General features: G+C 32.0%; 1 protein-coding gene across 1 annotated transcript; it reads right to left on the reverse strand.

The window, feature by feature from the left end:
• Positions 1-15,656: 15,656 nt before the first annotated feature.
• C901 (notch receptor 4 protein C901) lies at positions 15,657-21,204 on the reverse strand. Its single transcript, XM_088193414.1, has 6 exons — positions 20,657-21,204; positions 20,366-20,504; positions 17,169-17,327; positions 16,511-16,702; positions 16,248-16,445; positions 15,657-16,184 (listed from the first exon to the last, which is right to left on the reverse strand). The coding sequence occupies exons 1-6, from the start codon at positions 20,744-20,746 to the stop codon at positions 15,895-15,897; spliced, it is 1,068 nt and encodes a 355-aa protein (XP_088049540.1). The 5' UTR covers positions 20,747-21,204; the 3' UTR covers positions 15,657-15,894.
• Between the last annotated feature and the right edge of the window lie 3,929 nt (positions 21,205-25,133).

The following is a 25,133-nucleotide window of genomic DNA, read 5'->3' on the forward strand; positions in this document are numbered from 1 at the left end:
ATACTTAGTTCATGTCCTAGGTTTGTACTTAGCTGTTGCTTAACTATCGCTGGTTTCCTATTCAAATAGACATAGACATATAAGTTTTCATCAGAACAATTAACATTGACATTTTATATTTTTTTACTGTAAATTTTTAATATCAAAAAGAAAGAAAATATACATATAGTAACAAAAAAGTCTTGTAAAAATGAGGTCAAGTAATTAGTAGTAGATTTGATTTAATTATTTAACATTAACAAGAAAATAATATTAATAAATAGTTAACGAGCATCAATTGGCAGAGGAAAAAAGATCTTACCACCAACTGGGTTATTAAATGTAAATCCTTGATTTGCACCTATAGTTTGAATTGGAAACGGGTTACTAAATATGGGTTGACCTAAACCTATGGGTTGACCTAAACCTATGGGTTGACCTAAACCTATGGGTTGACCTAAACCTATGGGTTGACTTAAGCCTGTAGGTAGGCCTATATTTTGAATCGGAATCGGATTAGCTCCTATATTTTGATTTTCAGCTGGAATTCTCGGTGTAGTTCGCGGTGTAGTTCGCGGTGTAGTTCTCGGTCTCGGTCTTGATGGAGTTCTTTGTAGAGCCTTAACGAGTTGTATTATAGTTAATAAATTGTTAACATCACGATTTCTGCCGTTTCCTTGTCTGCCGGTATTTCGGTTCCTTAACTGTGGATCCAATACATTTAAGTTGAATGAAGGAGTTCTGCTTATAGTTAAATCAGCACCATTCCCTAAGTTCAAGGCGCCAAAGACGCATTGTAATGTAAAGCACGTCGTGAAAAGAATCTGTAAGCAAGGTTTATATGTATATTATAAATATTCATAATACACAAATTTCAAACAACCTAAAACTGCTTAACTCAATGTATCTACTATTGTTATGATATATTTAGAAACGCTTTGAAGATGTTATAATTACCAAAAAGGCACCCTTAAAAGCCATCTCTGCTTCTGGTTTCTGAACAAGATTGTGTGATGTCCAGATACCAAATGATACATTTCTCTAAGTATAACAAGCTTTATATATATAATTTACGCATTATACAAAACATACTACCTCTGCGAAAAACTGGAAACAGCTTTCCCGCCATCTTCTGACTTCTATATTATATAATATACAGTAATGTTAACGAATGCCATGGTAATTTGTATCACGATGGTTACATCGGGATACGGATACAGTAAATACCAACGAGCAAATAAAAATGATACTTGCTAATATAATAATATACTATATATATAATAAAATGTCACATAATAACGCATTGGTAACTCTAGCACAATAATTTTCTATGTTAGATTATTGTATCTTAATTATAGTTATTTTGTGTAATCCTGAAATTTTGTTAACATTAATGAGATCATTAAGCAAGTATTCTAACTTACTTATAAATATTGTATTATCAGTTAGATAAATCATTTTAATGATCTAATTAAGATACAATAATCTAATATGATACTAAAATAATAAATTATTGTGTTAGAGTTAAGGTTAAGTTAAGATAATCGTCAACCCTTCTTTTCATATTTATAAAATGCTATATGAAAATATAATGAACGTTATCAAATATCATAGTTTATTTAATTGACATTATTAATGCATAAAAAAGCTTTAGCTCAATGTATGTTTATAACGAAAATATCTATAATATCCTTATCAATATACAAATTTATTTCAATCACTGTAAAGAATTCATATTTTTCTCAAATATACACATTTTTAGATCTCTGTATCAGTGTAGATATAATTTCTAGTTTTCAACAGTTAAAAATTTAAATTCATTGCCTGTGTGCGTTTTATATGTAATTAAACCTTTTTTAGAAAGCATAATTTAGTAATAAAAATGCACATGGAAACAATGAGTTAATTGGTTAAAAGAATCGGTATTCTTAAATATGCATATTTCAAAAAAACTTGCTGAGGATCTGTAAAACATTGAAAAAATAAAAAAGTGTGGATAATGCTTAATCCTTAAAATCGTGTAGTCGTTGAAATTTTTTCCCGACTCCGACTCTTACAATAATCTATATAATAAATAATCTTAAAATTAATTCATTGTTAAATCTATTCTATTAATAAAATTGTACATTAAAAAATCAACTTTATAGATTTTATTTATAAACAAAGAAATAACAAATTAAAATTGATTATATTATATATATAAATTTATTGAACCATAAAAATATTATTTAATTTCGCTTTCCGTACACTTATTGTGAAAGCATAACTTCCAGGTGGCCATTTTTAGGCGACCATTCCTCATCGATTAAGACAAAAATGTGTCTCGAAGCTCATTAAAGAGGATGAATTGAATGATATTATACTGATTAGTCTTTTATTATTTTATGCTACATCGAAAAGTTTTCACCAACAGTGAGGTGAAAATATGAAATGACAAATATCTTTATAATTGTTATTATATTTAATAAAAATGATTAAATCTATTTAGCTAGGCAGCATGATTTTTTAAATATTTTTCTATAAATTTATCTTTCACTTGAAGATAAATCAGGGTATGTTTGTTCGCGCATCAATTTTTTTGAGTCGATTTTCAACACTTAATGAAATAGTTCCCAAAGACGATCAATAATATGAGTTTTTGTTTATATTCCTGTAACCATAAATCGATCAATATCATGTGATTAGTACTACCACGTTGTTATATAATATTTTAATGTATGTAGTATGATTTGTTAGGTTTATGCATAACGTATGTAGACGTAGGTATTATATCATATACTAGAACTAGAACTATAGCAAGTAGTCTCTCGATATGTTAGTGCAGGTTCTTCCAAGATGTAACGATGATGGTTCTATTTCCTTATGCTCATAACGACTAGTCAAGTTTCATTCATTTTTATGATATATACATACTTACATATGTACAGCCTTTGCCATAATAGTGGATTTAAAATGTTTACGTAATATCAGATAGTTTTAACTGGTATTCTAATGTCGAATTTGTCGCCCCATTTATACTGATTCATTGAAAAAAGGATCAAAGTCATATTTATATTATTGATTTATTTTTATTATTAAATAAATATTTTATAAAGACTAAAAACTGCTATGCAAAAAAAACCAAATAGCAAATAAAACCGTATCAAACATACAACAGTAAATAATAATTATTATTTACGCCAATCAAAAAATCTAAGCTTAGACAGATCAATGAATTACTACAATATATATGAGTATAAAACAATAATTCAAATGATCATAGTTCAGGAAGTGTTTGGTTCAAGACGTGTTTAGATATAGCTACTATAAAGTTTCAAACCGGAGGTGGACTCCAATAAAAATATGAAGAGAAGGTTGAAATGAGCTCCGTGACACCAAGACTGCGTTATTAAATATAAATAAATTTGTTGATAATTATAAGGCAAAATAAAATAACTTATAAGCAGACAAACATCGGAAGTATAAGCATTTTGTCTCTACGAATCATTTTCTGTGGTTTCTTCGATTATATAATTTATCTTTAATTGCCCGTTGAAATATCGAGCTTAGCTCAGAATTAATATATTACAATTGTTTAAACTTTTACCAAAAAGTTTAAGGCCCCTTCGGCTGTCAATAATAATCGTGAAACAATTGTCAACAACAGCTGTTGCTTTTAAACCTTTTTGAATTATCGAAAAAAATAGCATTTCCATGCGTTATTTATTTTTATCGGAGCCGGTTTTACAATACCAATGCAAAGATAAAGCCGTCGGCCGGTTAGAGTATTTGAAAATCGCAAAAAATTTTTGGTCATTCGATTTTCTGAGAAAGTATGCATATTTTTAAACATCTTAAGCAAAAATATTGCGAGTTTGAATGGTAAACAATTGTAAATAATTTTTTACATACCCAGACCCCTACTAAAACCTTCCAAGAAGTATGCATATTAGCCATGAACCCGCCTTTACTTATGCAGCGTTATAAAAAGTGGTCGTGAACTTATTTATGCTTTTAAAATATTCGTTTACTTATGGTTTTTAAAATATTCGTATAAATTTTATTTTATATAATAAAAAATGTTTTATAAAATTTTGCAAGAAATTAGAAAATCTATCGAAAAATGAGAATTCTTGATTTTTCTTGAGAAATTGTGTTTCCTTCATATTTATAATGTAAATATAATTAAATAGTTATTAATTAAGATAACGAAAATTCTTTAGTTTTATTTATTTGTTTAGATTATTGTTCTACGATATTGTTGTATTTATGTTGGCAAATATTTATTACGTTATAGAGAATCAATTAAAAAGCGACATTAAAATACTAGAGCTTAAGAAGGGAGGGGCAGAAATTGGGCAGTCAGCGGTTTTTAATATTTCCATTTCATTAGGATTCATAGTTTTTCATTAAATGATAAGCATTTTTCTAGACAATTTTAAGAGGGAACAAATGCTCCCACCTGCCCAATGATGTCTCTGTTTAGAATTGTGGCGGCGTTCTGACAGTTCCCAGTGTTGCCACACCACCGCTCAACTTGAGAAGCGGGTGGTTTTTAACAACTGGCAATACATATACTCTCTCTCACTCGCCATGACCAAGGTCTAGCACGCCGAGTCCCCGCCAGCTCTCCAAAAAAGGTCGTTTAATTAAATAGCCCTCAAAAACCACATGCGCTACAAATGTTTGTTAAAAGCAGGGCTGTGGAGTCGGAGTCGGAGTCGGAGTTGGAGTCGTGGAGTCGTGGTGTTTTGGCGGGAATTGGAGTCGGAGTCGGAGTTATGAAAAATGTGCGACCCCGACCATTTTTTATATAAAATGCATTTTTTTAAATTATGAAATTTTAATTGCGTAATAATGAATGTGTATAGCGTATGCATATAAAACGTGTAGAATAACACCAAAAATACCTGATAAAATTAAACTTTTTTGAGTCGGAGTCGGAGTTGGAGTCGGAGTGGAGTCGTGTAATTGGTAAATATCGGAATCGGAATCGGAGTAGGAGTCGTGTTTTTTTAACGACTCCACAGCCCTGGTTAAAAGTTGTTAAAAACCACCCGCTTCTCAAGTTGAGCGGTGGTTTGGCAACACTGGGAACTGTCAGAACGCCGCCACAGAATCAACGTCAAAAGCAATAAAATCGTGCCTTTGTAGTGAAAACGCTTGGTTATCTAGTGTTCAAATAAAGACTTTTTATAACAATATAACGACTTATAATAAGTGACAATTAAATTAAGGGTATCTAAACCAAATTTTGACCCATACGAGAGTGCAAAAAACAATTATCTCTTCTCAGAAGTCAAAAATCCACGTAAAAAGCAATAAAATCGCGTCGTAACCGTCGCAGTGGGAACTAAAAAAACATATAATCGGCGAAACGTTCAATGCAGGATGTATTAAAGGGTTCTAGGACATATACCCCCCAGACCACCTGTATATTAACTCCCGCCACGTATAAAAATAAATACTTCATATAAATTGTCAGTATTTTAATAAATAGTCAGTATTTAATATAAATGGTGAGTATCAATATTAATTTATTTCACTATCTAAAATATCAATAAAACTAACAAACATTTCAGAAAGAGAGAGAGAGAGAGAGAGAATATTCACTTTTATAATAAATAAAACACCAAAATAAATTGTAATTTAATGTGAAATTGTAATGAAATGTACTTAAATGAAAGAAACATCCTTTATTTTCGCAGGAAACTGTATATATGTATCTGGTACTTCAATGTCGACCATGACGCTGGTTGGATTCAAATTGTTTAACTATTTAATATTTCAAACAGTTGAATGTATGTATCCTGTCTTTTGTCATGCAGTAAAATTTCATCACACGGAATGACTCATGAATAAATGCATAAATCGTATATAATTGAAAAAATAATGCAGGAGCGGCTTCGAATCTTTCTTTCTAATGTAAATAGTAACATTAAAGTACAATATCTCTTAGTTTTATTTATTATAAAATCAATTATTCTCTCTCTCTTTCAGAAATGTGTTTGTTTTATTGATATTTAAAATATTCTGTATATTACTGTGTGAAATTAATTAATATTGACACTGAGTCAAGAATATTTAGAAATGTGGTTTAAATAACGAATGGTTATAAAGAAAAGTGTCTAAAAATGATATGTTGAACAACTTAGCAGCAACCATCATTGATGCAGGTGAAATGCTTGATGTCTCATCTTTACAAAAAGTCATCACTGGACAATTAACCAACTTAATCGATCGTTTCGAATTTTATTTTCCAGAGGAAGATGATCCAGGAACTGAACGGAACAGAAATCCTTTTGTTGCATCAAAAGCAGATTTAAATATCAATTTTCAAGACAAATTACTGGATTAAGCTGCTGATAATGAATTAAAGGTAATTTAAAAAAAATTAAATCATTGGCCTCCTTTTGGATTTATGTTAGTATAGAATATTCTGAACTTGCTAAAAAAAATTAAAAGCTCTTCTACCGTTTCTTTCAACTTACCTCCACGAAACTGTTTTTTCATCCATAAATATTATCAGATTTGATAAGCTTGTAAATCAGTGGCGTAGCTAGGGTATGTACCGCCCAGGGCGATCCTTAAAATTGCCGCCCCCCCACCATACATTTTTTGCAGGGTCATATAATCAGCATTTCTTAAAATAATAATTTGGTTATTATTAAGCTCTTGTTATTCGTAGATTTATATATGTTTTAGTGAATTCAGGGTTAAGAACCACACTAGATGATCCCATCGCGAATATGCCGCCCCCAGGTAAGTGCCGCCCGGAGCGACTCGCCCCCTCCACCCCACCCCCCATAGCTACGCCACTGTTGTAAATAAAACAGGCTCAACTTTCGCATTAAATAGTCTATTTTTATTTTATTCAGTTATGTTTACTAAAAATTAAAATTTATTTTAATGTTTAATTTGTTTTTTAGTATTTTTAATTATTTACATATTATTTATATTCTTTTTACCATATAACGAAATTTATTTTATAAACTTTTATAATATTATTTGTTAAGATAAAAAAATATGACTCATATTTAAAAACGCACTAGTGCGTTTTTTTATATTATAACACATTTAGCTAATAAAACTATAACGGTTATTAATAAACGGTAATAGTATGACTGTATCTTATTAGAAAATCACGCGTTTAAACAATTTTTACGGCATTTTCTACTTAATACTTATTAAAAAAATTTAAAATAAAAAAACTCCTGTCTGATGTCTTTATCAAACGAGCAAAAACTTGCTGTAATATGTAGTGGTTTTATTTGTTTGGAAGAAATTTCTTAAGAATGGACAAACAACACACGTGCAAACGTGGTGCTCGGATCTGCCAGTTCGTTTTGAGCACGGACAAATCTGTGTCTTTTCTAGCCGCACACGATCGGATTTGTCCGCCAGGCACCCTCGACGATCACATTCGTCGGATGTGCCCGCACGTGTATGCCCAGCTAATTCCGCTGGAAAAGGGGTTCTAGTAAATGTAACAACGTGTCACTTTGTGATGCTAAAAGGCTGTCTATCGATCACCTCCACAACGACTCTTAGGTTTTTTTAAAGAGGGCGAATCCGAATTTGTGCGAGTACTCTTAAACATTTTCAGGTCATCGGTATATAATTCATATTCCAAGTTCTTATGTACGTATTCCTATGTGTGTCATTGAAGACAAATAAAAAAGCAGGGGCTCAGTTTGGATGAGCAAAAAAAGTTAACAAGACCGTTCGAGCAGCCGAAATTGCTTAACTTTCAAAGAATAAGCTTTTTGCTAGTCGGTACAGACATCGACCTGGATTTTAAAATCGAGGGATTTTGTCTCCGCCTTCAAAAGGCACCCTGGAAGGGACGCGAACGAATTCCGTGTTATTGCTTCGCTAGCGTTTGTTGACAATTATTGAAGATATATTTGTGAATAATTATATTAAACAACTTAGCAGGAGCCGAAGGAACGGTGACCGGTCTAAGTTTTTGATACATGATTTCGTACATTTCCACAAATCAGGAAACGATGAAGTTTTAAGCGATAGTTATTGCCGATATGGTTATTGCCGAATTATTTTGACCTTGTCTTTTTAAATTTATTTATTTTCTCATAGTACTGTGGACCCTAAATAGCTTGGAAGTATCATAACAACTCAGTGGTTATTTTTTTCAGAGAGAAAATACATTATTACAATGGTATTCTTTTCGGAAAATTCTTAGATTAATTGTAAATAAAATTAACTTTTTTCTTAAAAATATGTTTATTTATATATATAAAGTAAGTATTACACATCACATCAATCACGTTAATATTTGAGGTGCAAGAAATATATTTTACATTTAATATTATATGAAATAACAACGTTTGTTAATAACATTTAAATATATTTAATTACGGGAACTGTTAGAATTAAAGTTTCTGAAAAAGTATTCTAAAAATAGTCGAATCAATGTTCGGTTATTACGACGAGATCTTCTCGATTCTGCCGAAGAAGAATTTTCTGGGTCGTTTTCCGGGTCATCTTCCGGGTCATCTTCCTCGTTCATAGGATTTGTCAATTCGTCGATAAACCTTTCTAGTAATGCTCTGTCTAGCGGATCATCTCGATCTTCTAGAGCACCACCATTGCGATTTGTTCTTGAATCGACGACGTTAAAGTTGATATGATGATGCCTGTGCGGATCACTAGAATGATGATGATGACTTTTCTCGACCCATACGGGTACCTTCTTTTCCACGATCACTTCGTGAGGTACCGGGACCTTCTTTTCGATATAAATTGGCTTGTATATGGGGACTTGCTTTTCTACTGTAACCGTATGAGGTTCTTTCCAACCGACACTCTCTTGCTTCCAAGCTGTCGAAGGTTCTTTCCAGCTTTCACTGATCGCCACTTGCTCTTGTATATGATCAAAGCCAACGCTTCTTTTTTCAGTATTCGGATTGGCACTCGTTAAAGCAACGCATGCAGCGAAAAGTATCTGAAAGTATTTAAAAAAAATCGATTAAATATTGTCATGAGTCAGATCGTTTAACAACCACCAAAACAATCCGTTGTTTGCGTAACGACTTGTGTGATCCGATGGCGTGCCAATAACTCGCCGATCCACATTCTGACAGCACGCAATATGGTATCGTGGTTCGCACATTGATCAAACATAAAAGGTACAATATCGACCACATGCACACATATAAACGTTGCACTGGTAGTCGTCAACTGAACCTTTGCATGTCTGATGCCCATAGAATCGACAGAAGTAGAGTAATGAGCGAGTAATGAAAGGGGTAAAACGATGTAAACAGTAGGACTACCACTCGGGTAAAATTTACAGAAGTACAATAGCAAAACCTTACTTAATTTTAAAAAAAAAGAATGCAGACATATTTTGATAATATATAAACTATTAATCTAAGTATATAAACAGATTATTAAAATTGTGATAATTTTATAAGATGTTTGCACAACCCTTACCAAAAATACGCCTTTAGACGTCATGCTTATTGTTTGCACTGAGCTGTATTGGTGAAGTCCAGAAACCAAATGATACGTTTCAGTTGAAAATGTAAGCTATATATACGTATGTGAATACATGATAGACGAAAACTGGAAAACAGCTTTCCCGCCATCTTCTAGTTTCTATATTATATAAAATAGATGAATGATTCTGAATAGTGAACCACAATTTGTATCGCGGTGATTACATCTAACTTAGGTGAACAGCATCAAACATAATAAATTAACAGCATTGAAAAGCTACCTAACAACGTATTCATAATTGTATAACAAGATATTATTTACATTTTAGACATATGGATGTGTGTATAGACCTTAAAAGAGCACTAGATTAAATACCATTATAACGAATAGTTTTACGATATCAAATATCACTAAATGTGATTTTGAGTTATTTTTATACACAAAGATTCGAAAGCTGAAAATTGTTTTACTGTCTGTTTTGCCATTATTCCTAATTGTATTCAATAGAAAGCTATAATTTTAAGAACAAGGACCACGATTAGTACATTAGCAACATAATCTTGAAAAGTCAAAATCACGTAACTAGCTGTAGGACCAAAATAAATTTTAGTGGGTTGTCAGACTTTTCTTCGATGTAATATCAATTTGAAACTTACACTTCATAGTTTCCTGATTTTTTAAAATGTACGAATGTCAACTCAATCCATACAATCACATATTACTATGTCAAAATCTTTAGATGCTAAAATTTAGGTCGATGCAATGCTAGAAAAAATACCGGAACGCTTCTCCCCTTTGGGGTGTTTAATTTTACTTCAGTTTATATAAGGTGACCAGGCGTCCTCCTTGAACAACATTTTTTAATCACTCCCATAGCAATTTATCTTTGCCTTTAAACAATATTTTTTGAGATGATCACTAAACAAAAATTTAAAATTTCCGAAATGCAGCTCCCATCAATTTATGCTCCTCGAACATAAATTTCCAATATGGCCTTTTTATTTTCAGTGTCCTCCTTTATTATTTTAAAAATCTGATCACCTTAGTTCTGTTCTGTTTTCGAGGAATCTTTTTCGCCTTCTGCTCAGTCGCTTCCTTCTTCATGTTCTTGGTCTTCAGTACTGACCATCAAAGAAACTTAGCACTCAGATCTTAAATACGGATTTAATAAATTAAAGACAGGGCAGGACTTTCTTCTGGACCTGATTTAATTCCCGATTTTATTTTGAAGGGTTGCGAAGTCAGTCTCGCTGCTCCTCTAAAATGTATTTATGATCTGATTCTCAAGACATCATCAGTTCCTGATCTATGGAAATGCACAAAAGTCACCCCTATTCATAAAAAGGGTGACAAATTATATTAAAAGAATTATAGACCAGTCGTAGTGTTGTCAGCTCCTGCTAAATTATTTGAAATAATTATTCATAAATATCTCTATAATCACTTTCGGCAAGTTTTGTTAGACCAACAGCACGGGTTTCGTCCTGCCCGTTCCACTGTTACTAACCTTCTGTCAACTTCTCTCGATGCGGGAATTCAAGTAGACGTCGTGTATACAGATTTTGAGAAAGCCTTTGACAAAATTTGTCATAGGTTATTATTAAAAAAATTGTCGAACCTCGGTTGCTCGGATAATTTAACTCGGTTATTCACGAGTTATTTAAGCTATCGTAGACAGTTTGTAACCTATGGTGGCCGATTGTCGAAAGAATCGGGGGTTCCTCAAGGATCCAATCTGGGCCCTCTGCTTTTTGTGTTATTTATTAATGACATAAATACAGCAATTAAAATTCAAGTTTTCTTCTGTACCCAGATTATTTAAAATTATATAAATGCATTCGATCTGTTGTGGACTCCTTCTCTCTACAAAGTGATTTAGACTCTCTGTGGAGATGGGCTTCCATTAACCATCTACCCTTTAGTGTCGGAAAGTGCCATACTGTGTCATTTTCTCGATCTCGTTCGCCATCAGCTTATTTCTACCATCTCGGTGGTAACATTTTGACTAGAGAAACTTCCACTAAAGATCTCGGAATCACTTTCGAGAGCAAATGGAGGTTCTCTCTACACATATACGACGTCTGTGATAAATCTTCTAAGATGCTCGGCTTTGTTATGAAGAATGCCTTTCACTTTGACGATCCGTCAGTTATCCGCATCCTCTATAACTCCTTAGTTCGTAGCATTCTTGAATCGGGATCTATAATTTGGAATCCCCGAATAGCCTAATATTCCCTTTACAAAAGGACATTTGGTTATTATCCGTACTTATACCCCAGCGCCTTTCTTTTATGAGCGTTAGGATATGATTCGCTGAGTTCTCGCAGAAAGCTGTATGTCGCTAAGCATTTTTCAAATTACTAAGAGGTGCTGTCGACAATCCAGCTATTCTCGAGGAATTCCAGTTTTGGGTTCCGGAACATTTTCGAGAATCACGATCGCGACATCTTTTGATGGACGTTGGGGCTAGGACATCCGCACTTGCCGACTCGCCTATAGCTGTGGCCATCCGGCTCCTTAATACGCTGGCATTACATATTGATTTATTCAATATTAGCTACGAGGATCTGATCGAGTTTGTATCATTTAATTTTGATATTTTATAATTATTTTTGTTATGTTTAAGTATTGTTATATTTATGTATATATACGTTTTTTATGTTTTATAAATTTAAAATTTGTTTTCGACCATCGTGGCGCATTGGGGTAGCCTGTTAGGCCACGATGGTCTTAATTTAATCTAAAAAATTAAAAAAATTAAAATATAATCTTGGAGTCAATTACCATACTTATTGTATTTTTTGTGTTGTGCAGTGTCCTATTTAAGATTGAGTGATTAACTTTTTTCAGCAAACAATATATGTATATATAACAAAAAACGTAAGCATTTTTTTCTATTTGGCGTTAATTATGCTGCTCCATACCTTGCCCGTAAAATTTAATTGAACCTAGTTTTTTATCACCCATACATATTTTGCATCCTGATTTTTCTGAATCGCATATTAGCCAGGAAAATTGACTGGTGTTTCATGCCACATATTCGCATTCGCATTCCAAATTTTTGTCTACGATAATTTCAAGCTACTTGCATCATCGCCTTTCTCAAAACAAGCCTCGCAAGTTTCCTCAACTTGGGTAGCTCAAACAAGTACAGATTCCTTTTTGTTATTTTCCTCGTTTTTTTGTGTTTCTTGTTTAAAAAAAATAACTTTTGCTTTAATTTTTCGGACATGGTTAGGTATTTTTACGTACATTGATTAATACACTAGTATTGTTTTTTTCTTCGAGGAGAAATCGGCGATTTTATTTCTTACGAGTGCGAACTTATTATACCGGTACTAGAAATACAATAAAAAATACACCTAAAATTATTTACATGTATTTTACTTCTACCAATTGACTTTTAACTCGCTTAGATTTGTGTTTTAGAGTAGCATTTTTTTTTTTTATCAAAGTTCATTCTCGAAGTTTCACTGTGATATAACAACCAATAATACCAAATAAAATTTAGCGAACCTGGTTACAATATACAGTGGCGTAGCTAAGGTATGTGCCGCCCAGGGCGATCCCTAAAATTGCCGCCCACCCCCATACATTTTTTGCAGGGTCATAAAATCAGCATTTCTTAAAATAATAAATTGGTTATTATTAAAATCTTGTTATTCGTGGATTTATATATGTTTTAGTGCATTCAGGGTTAAGAACCACACTAGACGATCCCATCGCGAATATGCCGCCCCCAAGCAAATGCCGCCCGGGGCGGCCCGCCCCCTCCGCCCCACCATAGCTACGCCACTGACAATATAGGTTTAACATTTTGATGGATATTAAAAATAAAAATGTAGATTAGTGTATGATACATTATAGGTGTATAAGTAGTTATTACTAATCATAAACAAACCATCAAAAAATAAAAAAAAAATATAACCTTAATTTTCTACATCTCTGGTTAAAATATAATATAATAATTACCAGCCACTAATAAAAATTACAAATATAATAAAAAAATATGTATTCAGAAAAAGGCATTATGCTCTAATTATGTTTTAATAAATTATGAGTAGTCAATCAATCAAACAATATTAGGTAATTCATTATGAGCAAATATTAGGATTTACTAGTGCAACATACATTGTGACAAATTGAATGCCTCAGCACCTTATTTAAGAAATAGAGTTTGTAGCAAAACATCTGTAATTTTTTTGCAAATATTTTTTATGGACACCATACATGTGGTAAAGATATATAATATTAAACATCATATGCAGTGACTCCAAATAGAAATAGGGATTTATGTGATTATTTTTCACTACAACACTCCTATTAGTCGAGCTTTTCTTATCTTATAATCTAATGGTTTTATATGAATAAAAGATAACAGATATCTATTAGATACAATTTATTTAATGGAAGTATCATATGACATGTTTTATAAGGTTTTACCATAACGGAGGTAGATTATTATATCATATACTAGAACTAGAACTTAAGCGATCTCTTGATCGGGTATGCAACATGTTCTTCATAAAATATGTGATGATTATTCGATTTCCCTATATGTAATTGTGATTAATGGCAGTGTATTAACAGGTTCGGTTTCTTTTTAATATAACTTATGTATCTTTATTATCTCAATCGAAACGATCGTTGCAATTTGTTGAATAATAGATTATATTCTTCTCACGTTATATTACAAACGATTCATACCGTTTTTGCTTTGGTAGTAAGAATTAGACTAAAGCTTTCTTTACGGAAAATTTAATAATGAGAGCTTTTGCGATTGCATTAATTACTCTTTAAATTCCTCGTATATTAATCCATCTATTACTTATTATAAATATGCATTGCTTTTATAAAATAATAATTAATAAAACCAGAAGCTTTAGATAGACATAAGCGAAAGGTCATAAACAGAGTAGTATGGTATCTATTGGAGTTTTATGAGTTTCTAGTACCTCATACATATATAACTTACACCTACTATCAATAATATATTGTTAAGTTTATATTTTACAGTATTGCATTTATTAATAACCGATTATATTGTAACTGGGTTATGTTAAAGTATAGCAAAAAAAAACTGCAAAATATGATTAAAAGCTTAAAGATATATAGCGGAAGCTTATAAATAATATACACTGGTGTTCTGCAGATCTTTAAAATCTGGTTTATAAAGAACTCCAGTTATACCTTTAAGACCACAATGGTGACTTAAAGAGAAAACGGTATTATGGCGAGATGAAATTATGACGATTAATACTTAATCACTCTTACTTTAAATTACTAATTATATCATCTCCCATATACTTAGTTAGTTATGTCTAAGCATGATAAAAGTAACATTAATTAAATTTGAGCTATAAATCTTTATTTATTTTGTATTAAATTTTTCAAATACGATTTTATTCAAATATAGTTATTGAGACCTTTATTACTAATATTAAACACATATGTTTAGTGAAGCATATTTCGTGCCCTATTTGGGCTAAAATATGTCCGAGTAGAGTGTATATGCAATACCTGCTTTTGTTTCTACTTCGCCAGCCATCCCTATTATAAAAAAGGAGCCGGCCATTTTTTTGTTACATAACATAATTACTGGGAACTTCTAGGTACCATTAGACTTGCTTGAGATAGAGATAAAGCAAATTTTACGTCGACATGTCGCGCATATCGTACAAAAATATCGAACATGTAAAATTAAATTTAAAAATTTGCGCTGAAATATTGGCCGATTGCAGTTTTTTTCAGACCTATAGGACTAAAAGGGATACTGTTATTCTACTTTAATATTCTAGGTTAATCCCATACAATAAGCATCATTTTATTCTCTACTTCTGCTTTCAAGAAATATGTGCATTGTCATTTTCATAGTTTTATGTCATATCATAGAGATATAGTTTTTAACAAATAAGATGAACGGATTTAAAAAAAAAATTGTAGAAGGTCATTTTTGCCTCAATACCGGTATTACCGGTATCGGTACGATATTTAAATTAACTAGTTAGCAATCAAATTGTATAAAATTTTGCTGTTTTTACCAAGGTTTCCTGAAACTATTGTTATTGAAAGATCTTTATGAAGAATATTATAATTAGTTACTGTCTACTATTTAAAATGTAATTTGTCCTGAAAATTATATACATTCTAGTACGAAAAACTTGTACGCTTTACTCTTTAATACTCGTACTTCGCTTCTAGAACATCTTCAAATTAGTGAAATAAAATAACTAAAAAATATTTAAACGTTTTAATTTCGAAATAAATATTAACAGTCGCCAATAATCGAATTTGGCTATAATAAAAAAGCACTATATAAATAAATAGTTTAATAAATAAATAAATAATAACGCGAATTACAAATATGTACAATTGATTATGGCCGATATTATATTCAATAATTTGTATCACAAATGCGTATTTTCTTCCTTATCCTACTTTTTGAGCTTCTTAATTTATGCTAAGGATATATCTTTAAGTTTCATTTTCGATCACATCTTCAACTACGCCATCTTTAACCGTCACAGTCGTTGATTCTTCGTCTGCCTCCGAAGACGTTTCTTCCACTGAAACATCCGATGCTTCAGTAGTGGTGGTGGTTGTGGTTGTGGTCGTCGTTGGTGGAGGCAAAGGTGCAAACTCACACGACTTTCCTTTAAATCCAGTAGGACATTCGCATCTAAATAAGCCGTCTTCTTGAGGTAGACTCCTGCATTTACCTCCGTTCTTACAAGTGCCTGGATTCTTCTCACAGTGATTCAATTCTGTTGTAAAAATAAACATAAACATTAAGTGTTGATATTATATAATCAACTATCAATACTAACCTTCGTCACAAAGCATTCCTCCCCATCCCGGCTCGCAAAGGCACTCCCAAGGCCTGCGACAAGCTCCATGCTCTGGATTGCATCCTGGATATGGGAAGCATTGTTCGCATTTTGGTCCTGTCCAACCCACCCGACAGCGACACTCGCCTGGACGACGACAATATCCGCGTTCTTGGTGACATCCACTCTTACAGATGGCTATAATATTATATGTTATTAATACAAGTTGTATTATACATATTATACTAATACAGTAAACTTACGAGTTTGACATAATAGACCAGTGTATCCAGGAAGGCATTTGCATTCTAATGGTTTATCACAATATCCTCTTTGGCAGCCTGGTAGAGCTTGACAGGAGCGACAAAGTGGTCCTGACCATCCCAAACGACACGTGCATCCTCCGGGAGAATCGCAATATCCTCTGGTAGGATGACAGTCTGGTCTGCATACGGCTATTTTAGAATAATAGTTCATTAATAGCTTAAAGTTCATTTTAATACGGAACAGCGAAATAAATTTAATAATTCTTAATTTCGACTTAAATATGGTTACGCGATCATCACGCGTCCAACCTGGGTGGCTGCAGGGATTATAAAAATAATACGCTCAGGCTTTAAAAATATATGTACTATAAATATTCACGGAAGTAGAATATTTTGCATCAAAAATGATAGGGTGTTTAATATAAAATTTAATAAATTTAATTTAAATTTAGAGATAAAAAATAAAAATGGTATTATTACCAAAATACAGAGACAGTCGCGAGACGTCCATTTGTTGTTCAAACCCTAACCTAACCTAGACGAATATGATAATGTTTTTAGGAACTAACGAATAAAATACTTCTAAACGTTGCTTTTTTGCACTTTCGGTTAGTTTGTTCTATAAAATTTACGTATAAAGAAAAAATATACATACGTTCTGAGCAGAAGAGTCCATCCCATCCATGGTTACAAACGCATTCAAAGGAAACGTTACAATATCCATGTTGACATCCTGGCAACGGAATGCATTTATTACATTTCTCTCCATAGAATCCTAATTTACATCTGCATTCTCCTGGTCTTTTGCAGTAGCCTGAAATAATATATTTAATTATATATTGACATTTTGTATTTATCATATTGCTACTGAGATACTTCCGCTTCAGGTTGTTCGAAGTCTTAAGTTATGCTTTATGATATTATACGACTAACCTATGCCCACGTAAATATGTTCTTGTAATTAGAAATCTATACTAAATTTTAATTTATGATGTACAACTCTCAAGTTTATGTATAATACATGATTTCACTAAGACGAATTAGTGAGAGTGAATAACATATATTTACAATAATAAACTGATGTAAGCCATGTTACATTTTTAATATTTTTTTAAGCAATCAAATCTTTCAATAGCATTATCAGTACAATTGTTGACTTAATTTTTAATGTTGATTTTATAAATATCTTTTTTATTGAACCCTTCGTTTTTTACTTACGTTATTTTACAATAATTTTAATGGCATATAGAACTTATTTTTAGGTTTAAGATTATATAATATTTTTTAAAGTAATAGAAAGGATTTTTCTAGCATATAAATAAAAATCATGGCATTTTTTATTTTTAGCGCAATTTATTTTGGGCTACACTCGTCTTTTCATACTTTAAATTTCCTTTTTTTTCATTTATCATTTTTCTCACTTTGGTAATACACATTTCCAGCCATATTAAACCCGTAGTTTATGTTTGACAGCCAAGTATTGGTGTCCACTTCTTGAGTGTAAGATGTCGCAAGCTAATTAAACACGTCGGCATTATGTGCACGTGCCGAATTGCCGATCGCATATTTAGCCGGATTAGGACCATTTGAAAATGCATCTTTCAAATGAACCTAAATAAATATATACATTGTGTAGAAATATATACAATGTGATGCAATTCAAGTTGGAAAAATGCAATATCCCCAGCTACTTGAATAATAAACGTTACGCAATTAAGTTGATAGTAGATATAGAGAGTACAGTGACGTCATTTCAGATTTTTCCAGAGGGGGGAGGTAAAATTTGGCCCGTCAGTTGTCATTTTTTCTGCACACTTAATTAATTCTATTTTTTTTAAAAGAGATTTTCAAAATCAGGGATGTCTTTTCAGCCTTTTCTAGCTTTATTTAATACTTCGATTTATTTAAGATTCATAGTTTTTAATTAAATTACATGCATTTTTCTGTCAAAGTTCAAAGGTGAATGTCCCCACCTGCCCAAATGACGTCAAGACACTTCGACTTTTCGCAAATGAGAGTTATTCCAAGCCCACAAAATGTGGAAAAAGCAGGGGTAGGATTTGCTAAGTGAAATAAAAATATTAAAAAAGGTAACTTGAATAACTATTAAGGAGATTTATGAAAAAGTTGATAGCTCGTACGGTTGATGCAAAGTAATTTTTAATGATATTTTTTTTAAATAACTTTGTTCCAAAACAACAAAAATAGCATCGTAAAATAATAGTTTTTAAATGAAGTCGAAGACGACCCAGAATTACTCTAACGCATCATTTGGTTATGACATCAAAATTAAGGTTCAATCGTCAAAAGGGCAGAAAAAGCACGTCAAGTTTGATCGAATGTTTAGTTTCGTCTTATATTTTTATTTACTAGTAATAGTTTTTTATTTACGCGCAATAATTACCGTTACTAAAGATGATTGTCCGTAATAATAATGATGAATTAGACAATATAATGTAAAGGATGGGATCACACAAAAGTTCTCGTTGCGTCTAGAAAAGAAGGGTTTCACATAAATAACACGCAATTATTCTCCGATGCGTTGAAAGAATATTTCTTTGTTGTGAAACAGCAACAATATTCCCGTTGCACAATTCGACCTCAGAGAGATTCCCAATAAGCAAATGTCATTTTCTAGAGGCGTATACATATTTCGTTTGTTGAAGAAACGAGTGCAACAATTGTCTGGATGGTTATGATTCGTCAACTAGCTTTGCAACCTTTAATACTTAAGGCTTGTCTCCATTGAGGAGGTGGCAGACACGAAGACACGGCCGGGCAGATACGCTCAGACACGACTCAATGCCAGAGAGGGACCAGAATATCACTGCAGCAGAGAGGAACTGGCCTCCACTACACCGTCACTGCCACAACTACAAAACCTCCGAGGACCATCCACTGTACATCATCCCTCCGCCAGCTTCTCTACCACCGCTCGGAGAATAACGATACATGCCAACCATAGTTTTTCGCAATATATGTAATTATTCATCCTGGGAAAAGCTAAAATGACGTCTCTGATCAAAAAGTATTTAAAGTATTAAATTAGGTATTTTCTCTTTTACAATTTTACAATAAATTTAAAAATGATGAAGGTAATAAATAATTAATTAAAATAGTTATTATTAATTAATAATTATTTTGTAATTAAATATTATTTTACAGAAAATTAATTGATTTTTTGCACTAATTAGTTAAATAAATTTATATTGTTAAAAACCGAGAAAAAATACGAATATATTAGAATACTTCATCCATTTTTTATTCATAAAAAAATATTAATAAATATTATTTATTGAACCCTCCAGGTTTTTAAAATGTAAGCAAATTATATTTACCAGACCCTTCTAAAGACAGACTTATATGGTATCTGGTGTCTCACTACTTACTTGTAGGTGTTGATTGCGTTTACCGCGTTGTAATGCACTGGACTAACGCCTGTCATGTTACAACGGTAAATTTACAATAAATAAAATAAACCTTTTCTCACTATTCAACAAAATACTTGTTAAGCAAGCGCAGTTAAGAAACACAATAGTCTTTGTTCACATTCATTCTCGTAAAAGACCGTGCGGCTATCAGTTAATGGACTGATTTACTGATAGTCACCCTTTAGAAATACAAAATAATGCAGGGGAGTTCATTAGCGGGCAGGTATTGAACATACAACTAATTTATGTAAATAAACATATTAGTTTCAGCTTCATATCGAGCTACAATAATTTTTATTTCTCTCAAGCTAACTTATAAATTTATTAATTTTGCACATTTTATTAATTCAAATATAGAATTAGAAGTTAATTAATTGTATTCGTTAAATAAAAAATACATCTAATTAATATCTGTATTTACCATTTAAAGGATCACAGCCTCTTCTGCAGATAGGAACGTCACATAGATCTCCTTGCCATCCTGGAAGGCATCGCAACTCTCCATTATCATCACATTTGTAATGACTGTGTTCACTTTGAGACGCTGGTATTTCACAAGCCTACAAAAACAAAACACAAAGCAAATAAAGAAGCTCATCTTAACCCACTTAACCGAATTCGAATTTACGATAGATGTTCTTTACAATTAAAGCTTTCTAAAAGTATGTAGCATGAACATTATTATACATAATTCGATATAATGCACACTAACCTGTTTCTTCCACTTAGGCACATATTTAACTGAATATGTGGTAGGCAATAGCACACAGACCACCAGACACAATAAATAAAATCTCAACATTGTCACTGACTAAATAATTAAAATATTAAATCAACAGACACGAAACAGTTATAATTTGAAGCACACTTTTTTTCAGCAGTCTACAGCGATTACATCACAATAGTTATTGAATTGAAGCACTCGATGGTAACGCGATGATCAATCATCCTCGATTGAGCGTGTGAGAGAGCATGTTTGCGATTTTATATATAAATTTGGTAAGTGTATTTTGTATGGAACTAATTTCAGATCAACGGGAAGTTACGAGAAGCACGAGAAGAACCGTTCTTCGTTGGGATCTCGGCGAGGCAATGAACTTGTAATGGTTTCAGAGTCACAACAACATTGGTCAGGTGTGCCGAACAATTGGAACGAATCGCTTCAATAATTAAGTCGATTGGAAAGTTTCCTATGCAATTCGGTCGAGACGATCAAACTTGATTCACGAGCATCGCTTATAGATTCAATGTCTTAATAATGCAAAATAAAATAGTTGACAATCAATGTTATGGTTAAAAAAGAAAGTCTCATCCATATTTTGTATGTGTAATTAGTCACCCACACAGTGAAAATTGAATTGATGGTTACTTGGTATTCTAGAGAACGTCTCATGTGAAAGTTAAACACCGAATCCTGATTAGTTCTCATTTTTTAAAGATTTGCGTAAAGTATCAGTTTGCAAGTCTGCAAAGTGTGTCACTAGGCTATCAATTATTTGGTCAATTTGAAGAGAGCGGTTGGTTGTGTGTAGTTATTTTTCCTTAATAATTATCCACATATTCGACTAAAATCAATATTCTATAATTCACATTTACTTACTGTCTTTAACAATATGTAGCATGAGAAATCGATTGATGCGTTAAAACACTTTTTAATCGATGGACTTGATGCTTTTCTGATTTCTGCGGTATACCCCAAGGATGTGTCATTTCCCCTACTTTTTAATTTAGTATCTCTATAATATTATCGATGTTGTTTTGATATCTTCTAATTAAGTTTCACGACATACTTTGTGTAGCATCTTCAGTAGTTTATTTATGAGATCCACAGATCTTGTAAGGCAACGAAATATTACAGGAACATTATACATACACAGAATTATTTTTTTTGCATCAAAAATCACCTTTTTATTTGTCGTTTAATAACAGACAGTGTGAGAGCTAGATTTCCCAATCTGCATTAAACACTAGATGTATCAGTATTTTCTTTACTTTGTACAAAAATTTAATTGAAGTATCAATTATAGTAATATGTTAAAAAGGTTAAAAACCTGACACGTCACAGATATAACTTGTAACTAAAATAATATATAAAGTACTTGGATCTTTTGCTATAAAAGCGATTTTTAGCAAATATAATATGATTTTAATAGACTGTAAGAGAAATACCAGTAGCTTAGTTATATTTACTTATAAACTCTTAATGAAAATAAGTTAATCTATATTAAGTTTGTATCAAAATTGATACGTATTTTTTACGTTAAATTATTATTTCGTTTATACTACTGTTGACTTAGTAATATTAGAGGAATACCAGTATTATACGTACATATATATTTAAGTTATGTATATAAATATTTAATATGGCACTGTCAATAAAGTTGAACGTATGCTAATAGGTTCGTGTTGTAAATGTAAACGCGATATTCATAAATAAAAAGTGCGAAATTTGGAAAACTAAATGCTAAAAAATAAGTTTATCTATGTCAAAGTCAGTAATTCTCAATCTTGCAATAAAAATCGTTCGATTTTAGTCATATTTATATATAAATACTGCCTCACCAAAATCAGTCTAAATGTTCAGAAATCACAGTCAGTAGACAGCATTAAACAAAAGCATTTCATTGTTCTTTCCTTAACGATAAATATTTGAAAATTCCAATTATGCATCTTTGTATTACTGTCGGAGGGAATGGATTTTTTAGAATGAAAGCTTCTAAGATTTGGATTACTCAACGAAATTTCCATTGGCAGTTGAAATGCAATAAACGTGATTTATCACACCCTTATTTTAGTTTGAATGCAACTAGAAAATACCCTTGTTATCTATTTAAAACAATAAATATAATGTGTACTAGTAGATATTTTACAGATTGTTATAGAAAAACGCATTATCCAATTTAACCATATACAATCTAGCTCTAGAATCATACAAGTAATTTTTTAGCTATAAAATATAAATTTCTTAAGAGTATTAAATTTTTTATCTACAAAACCCCACATGGATGACATTTCAAGACCAAGATTTATAATATAGGGAATTGTGTTTGAAACGGTCCTTTTATATCTGTCTTTTACGACTTCGATTATATAATAACATATAATATTGTATGTTCAGATATGTTTTGCTTTACTAATTCGTTGATTTTATGTCCTTCGTTTTCCTGTTGAAACAATTTTTTCAACTTATGTTACTATTTCATTGAACGCGAGATTTTTTAGCGTACTTTTTCTTCGTTCAGTGGTAGTAAATCTTTATCCTTAAATTATACAAATATTTTTTTTAAATACATAAAAAGGTTGCGAACAACTTTATCATGCATTTATGTTGATGAGTGGCGTCACTTTGAATCACATCCGACTGACATCTTCTATACCGGTTTTTCTTGAACCAAAAAAGACAGATTGAACGCCTTTCAGAAAATTAATTCTACAAAGTTCCATGAGTCATAAAAAAGAGATTTTCTCCTGCTTGATTGATGATATTTTAAAATAGCTATAACCGAAGTCGCTATGATTGAACAATAATAAACTTAATGACTTGAAAAGGATGTAATGGTTTTATAGCTTTTGTATATATTATAAGTTGGGGTAAACGTCCTGTCTGGATTATCAAAGGTGTAAAGGTGAATGTCCCGTCAGACAGTAGACTATTGAAGATACGTGCTAATGTACCAGAGGTCTGTCAGAAGTCGATGGCCCACTTTCGTCAGAGAGAGCTGTAAAAACCACAGGTTATAACTGTAAACAGCTGATCATATGATGGCCGCATAGAAAGTACCGGCACACTTCGAGTATGATTTAATTTTTGCTTTGGGTTAATCCGTAGGCCAATGCAGTTTAAACAGTAACGAGTAGCTTAACTTTTAATTAAATACAGAACGCTGCGCAATGAAATATTTTTTGATTTTCTTGAACTAAATGAGAATTTAAAGTAATTATAAGTATATAACTATATTTTTCATACATATACTCATAAAAGAGTATGTATAACGACGGCGACGGCATGATTTTATTGCTTTTGACGTGAAATTTTGACTTCTGAGAAAGAATAATTCATTTTTGCGCTCTCTTACTAGTTCAAATTCGATTTAGATATGCTTCATATGATTCTCTAAGTTTTAATATTGCTATAAAATAATCTTAATATGAACGCTAGATAACCGAGCATTTCCACTGTGATTTTATTGCTTTTGCCATGGATTCTATACTGGAACGCCCTTTGAATTTGATGTAATACTATGAAAGATCACTGGTTGGCCAACTTTTGCCCCCCCCCCTGTAAAAAGCTCAAATTACGTCACTAGTAAACGTATTTCACCGCGCCGTAGAACTGAGTCACGTAGTCTCTAAGTCGTCACGAAGGTAGAGTTGAACTATTATGTTTAAAGTGACTACTTAGCTGGTTGACAATTGAAGCTAAAAGCGGCTGCTTTCTGAGGCTTCTAATGGTCATTTCCATCGATTTAGTGTTTCGCAAGCGAATTCATAGAATTTCCTAAATTAAGTTCTTGAAAAAAGTAGTAAAGTACGTCTGTTTTCTGGGTTATATACCCTAAATAATGATGGAAAGTCTAGCGGCTCATCCAGATCTCAATCTTTATGATTCGGGGCGGAACCAGACTCTTTGTTATTGAATATTTTACTAGACTGTAATTAGAAATCAAACATTTAGCAACATCGTCATTCTATAAAATATGATTATGAAGGACGCTTTGTACTTTTTTGACAATCTTCGTATTTTTAAAACTTTTTATATATAACGTTTAATGGATGTCCGCTCACATATCGTTTTGTTTACACTCATCTGTATTTCTATGAAAATCTAAAGGGCACAAATAAATCAATGAGTCTCGTGAAATTTGCTATGGGACCTAAAAAACAATCACGCAAATTTTTGTCCGAGGACGATAAAGGAAGACAGATTTACACAAGAGCTTGGAAAAAGGTCATTTTTAAATTTCTGTTCAATGAGGACAAAGAAGCACAATCCTCCTCAAAAGAGGACGTCTGTTCACCTTATTTATCTTATAGAAAATTCCAACAGGTTTCTTTGTAAAAATTCTTATGCTTTGTTTTTTTTTTAATATCTCAAATTGCTATAAAATATATGATTGTTAGCATCACATATTTCTAGTTAATCTAAGAATGTATCACTTAAAATAATTCTTTCTGCATATAACTCCAAA

This window comes from Plectrocnemia conspersa, unplaced genomic scaffold (assembly GCF_051122295.1).
Source record: "Plectrocnemia conspersa isolate PC_06_02 unplaced genomic scaffold, ASM5112229v1 ptg000009l, whole genome shotgun sequence".
Taxonomy (NCBI): Eukaryota; Metazoa; Arthropoda; class Insecta; order Trichoptera; family Polycentropodidae; genus Plectrocnemia; species Plectrocnemia conspersa.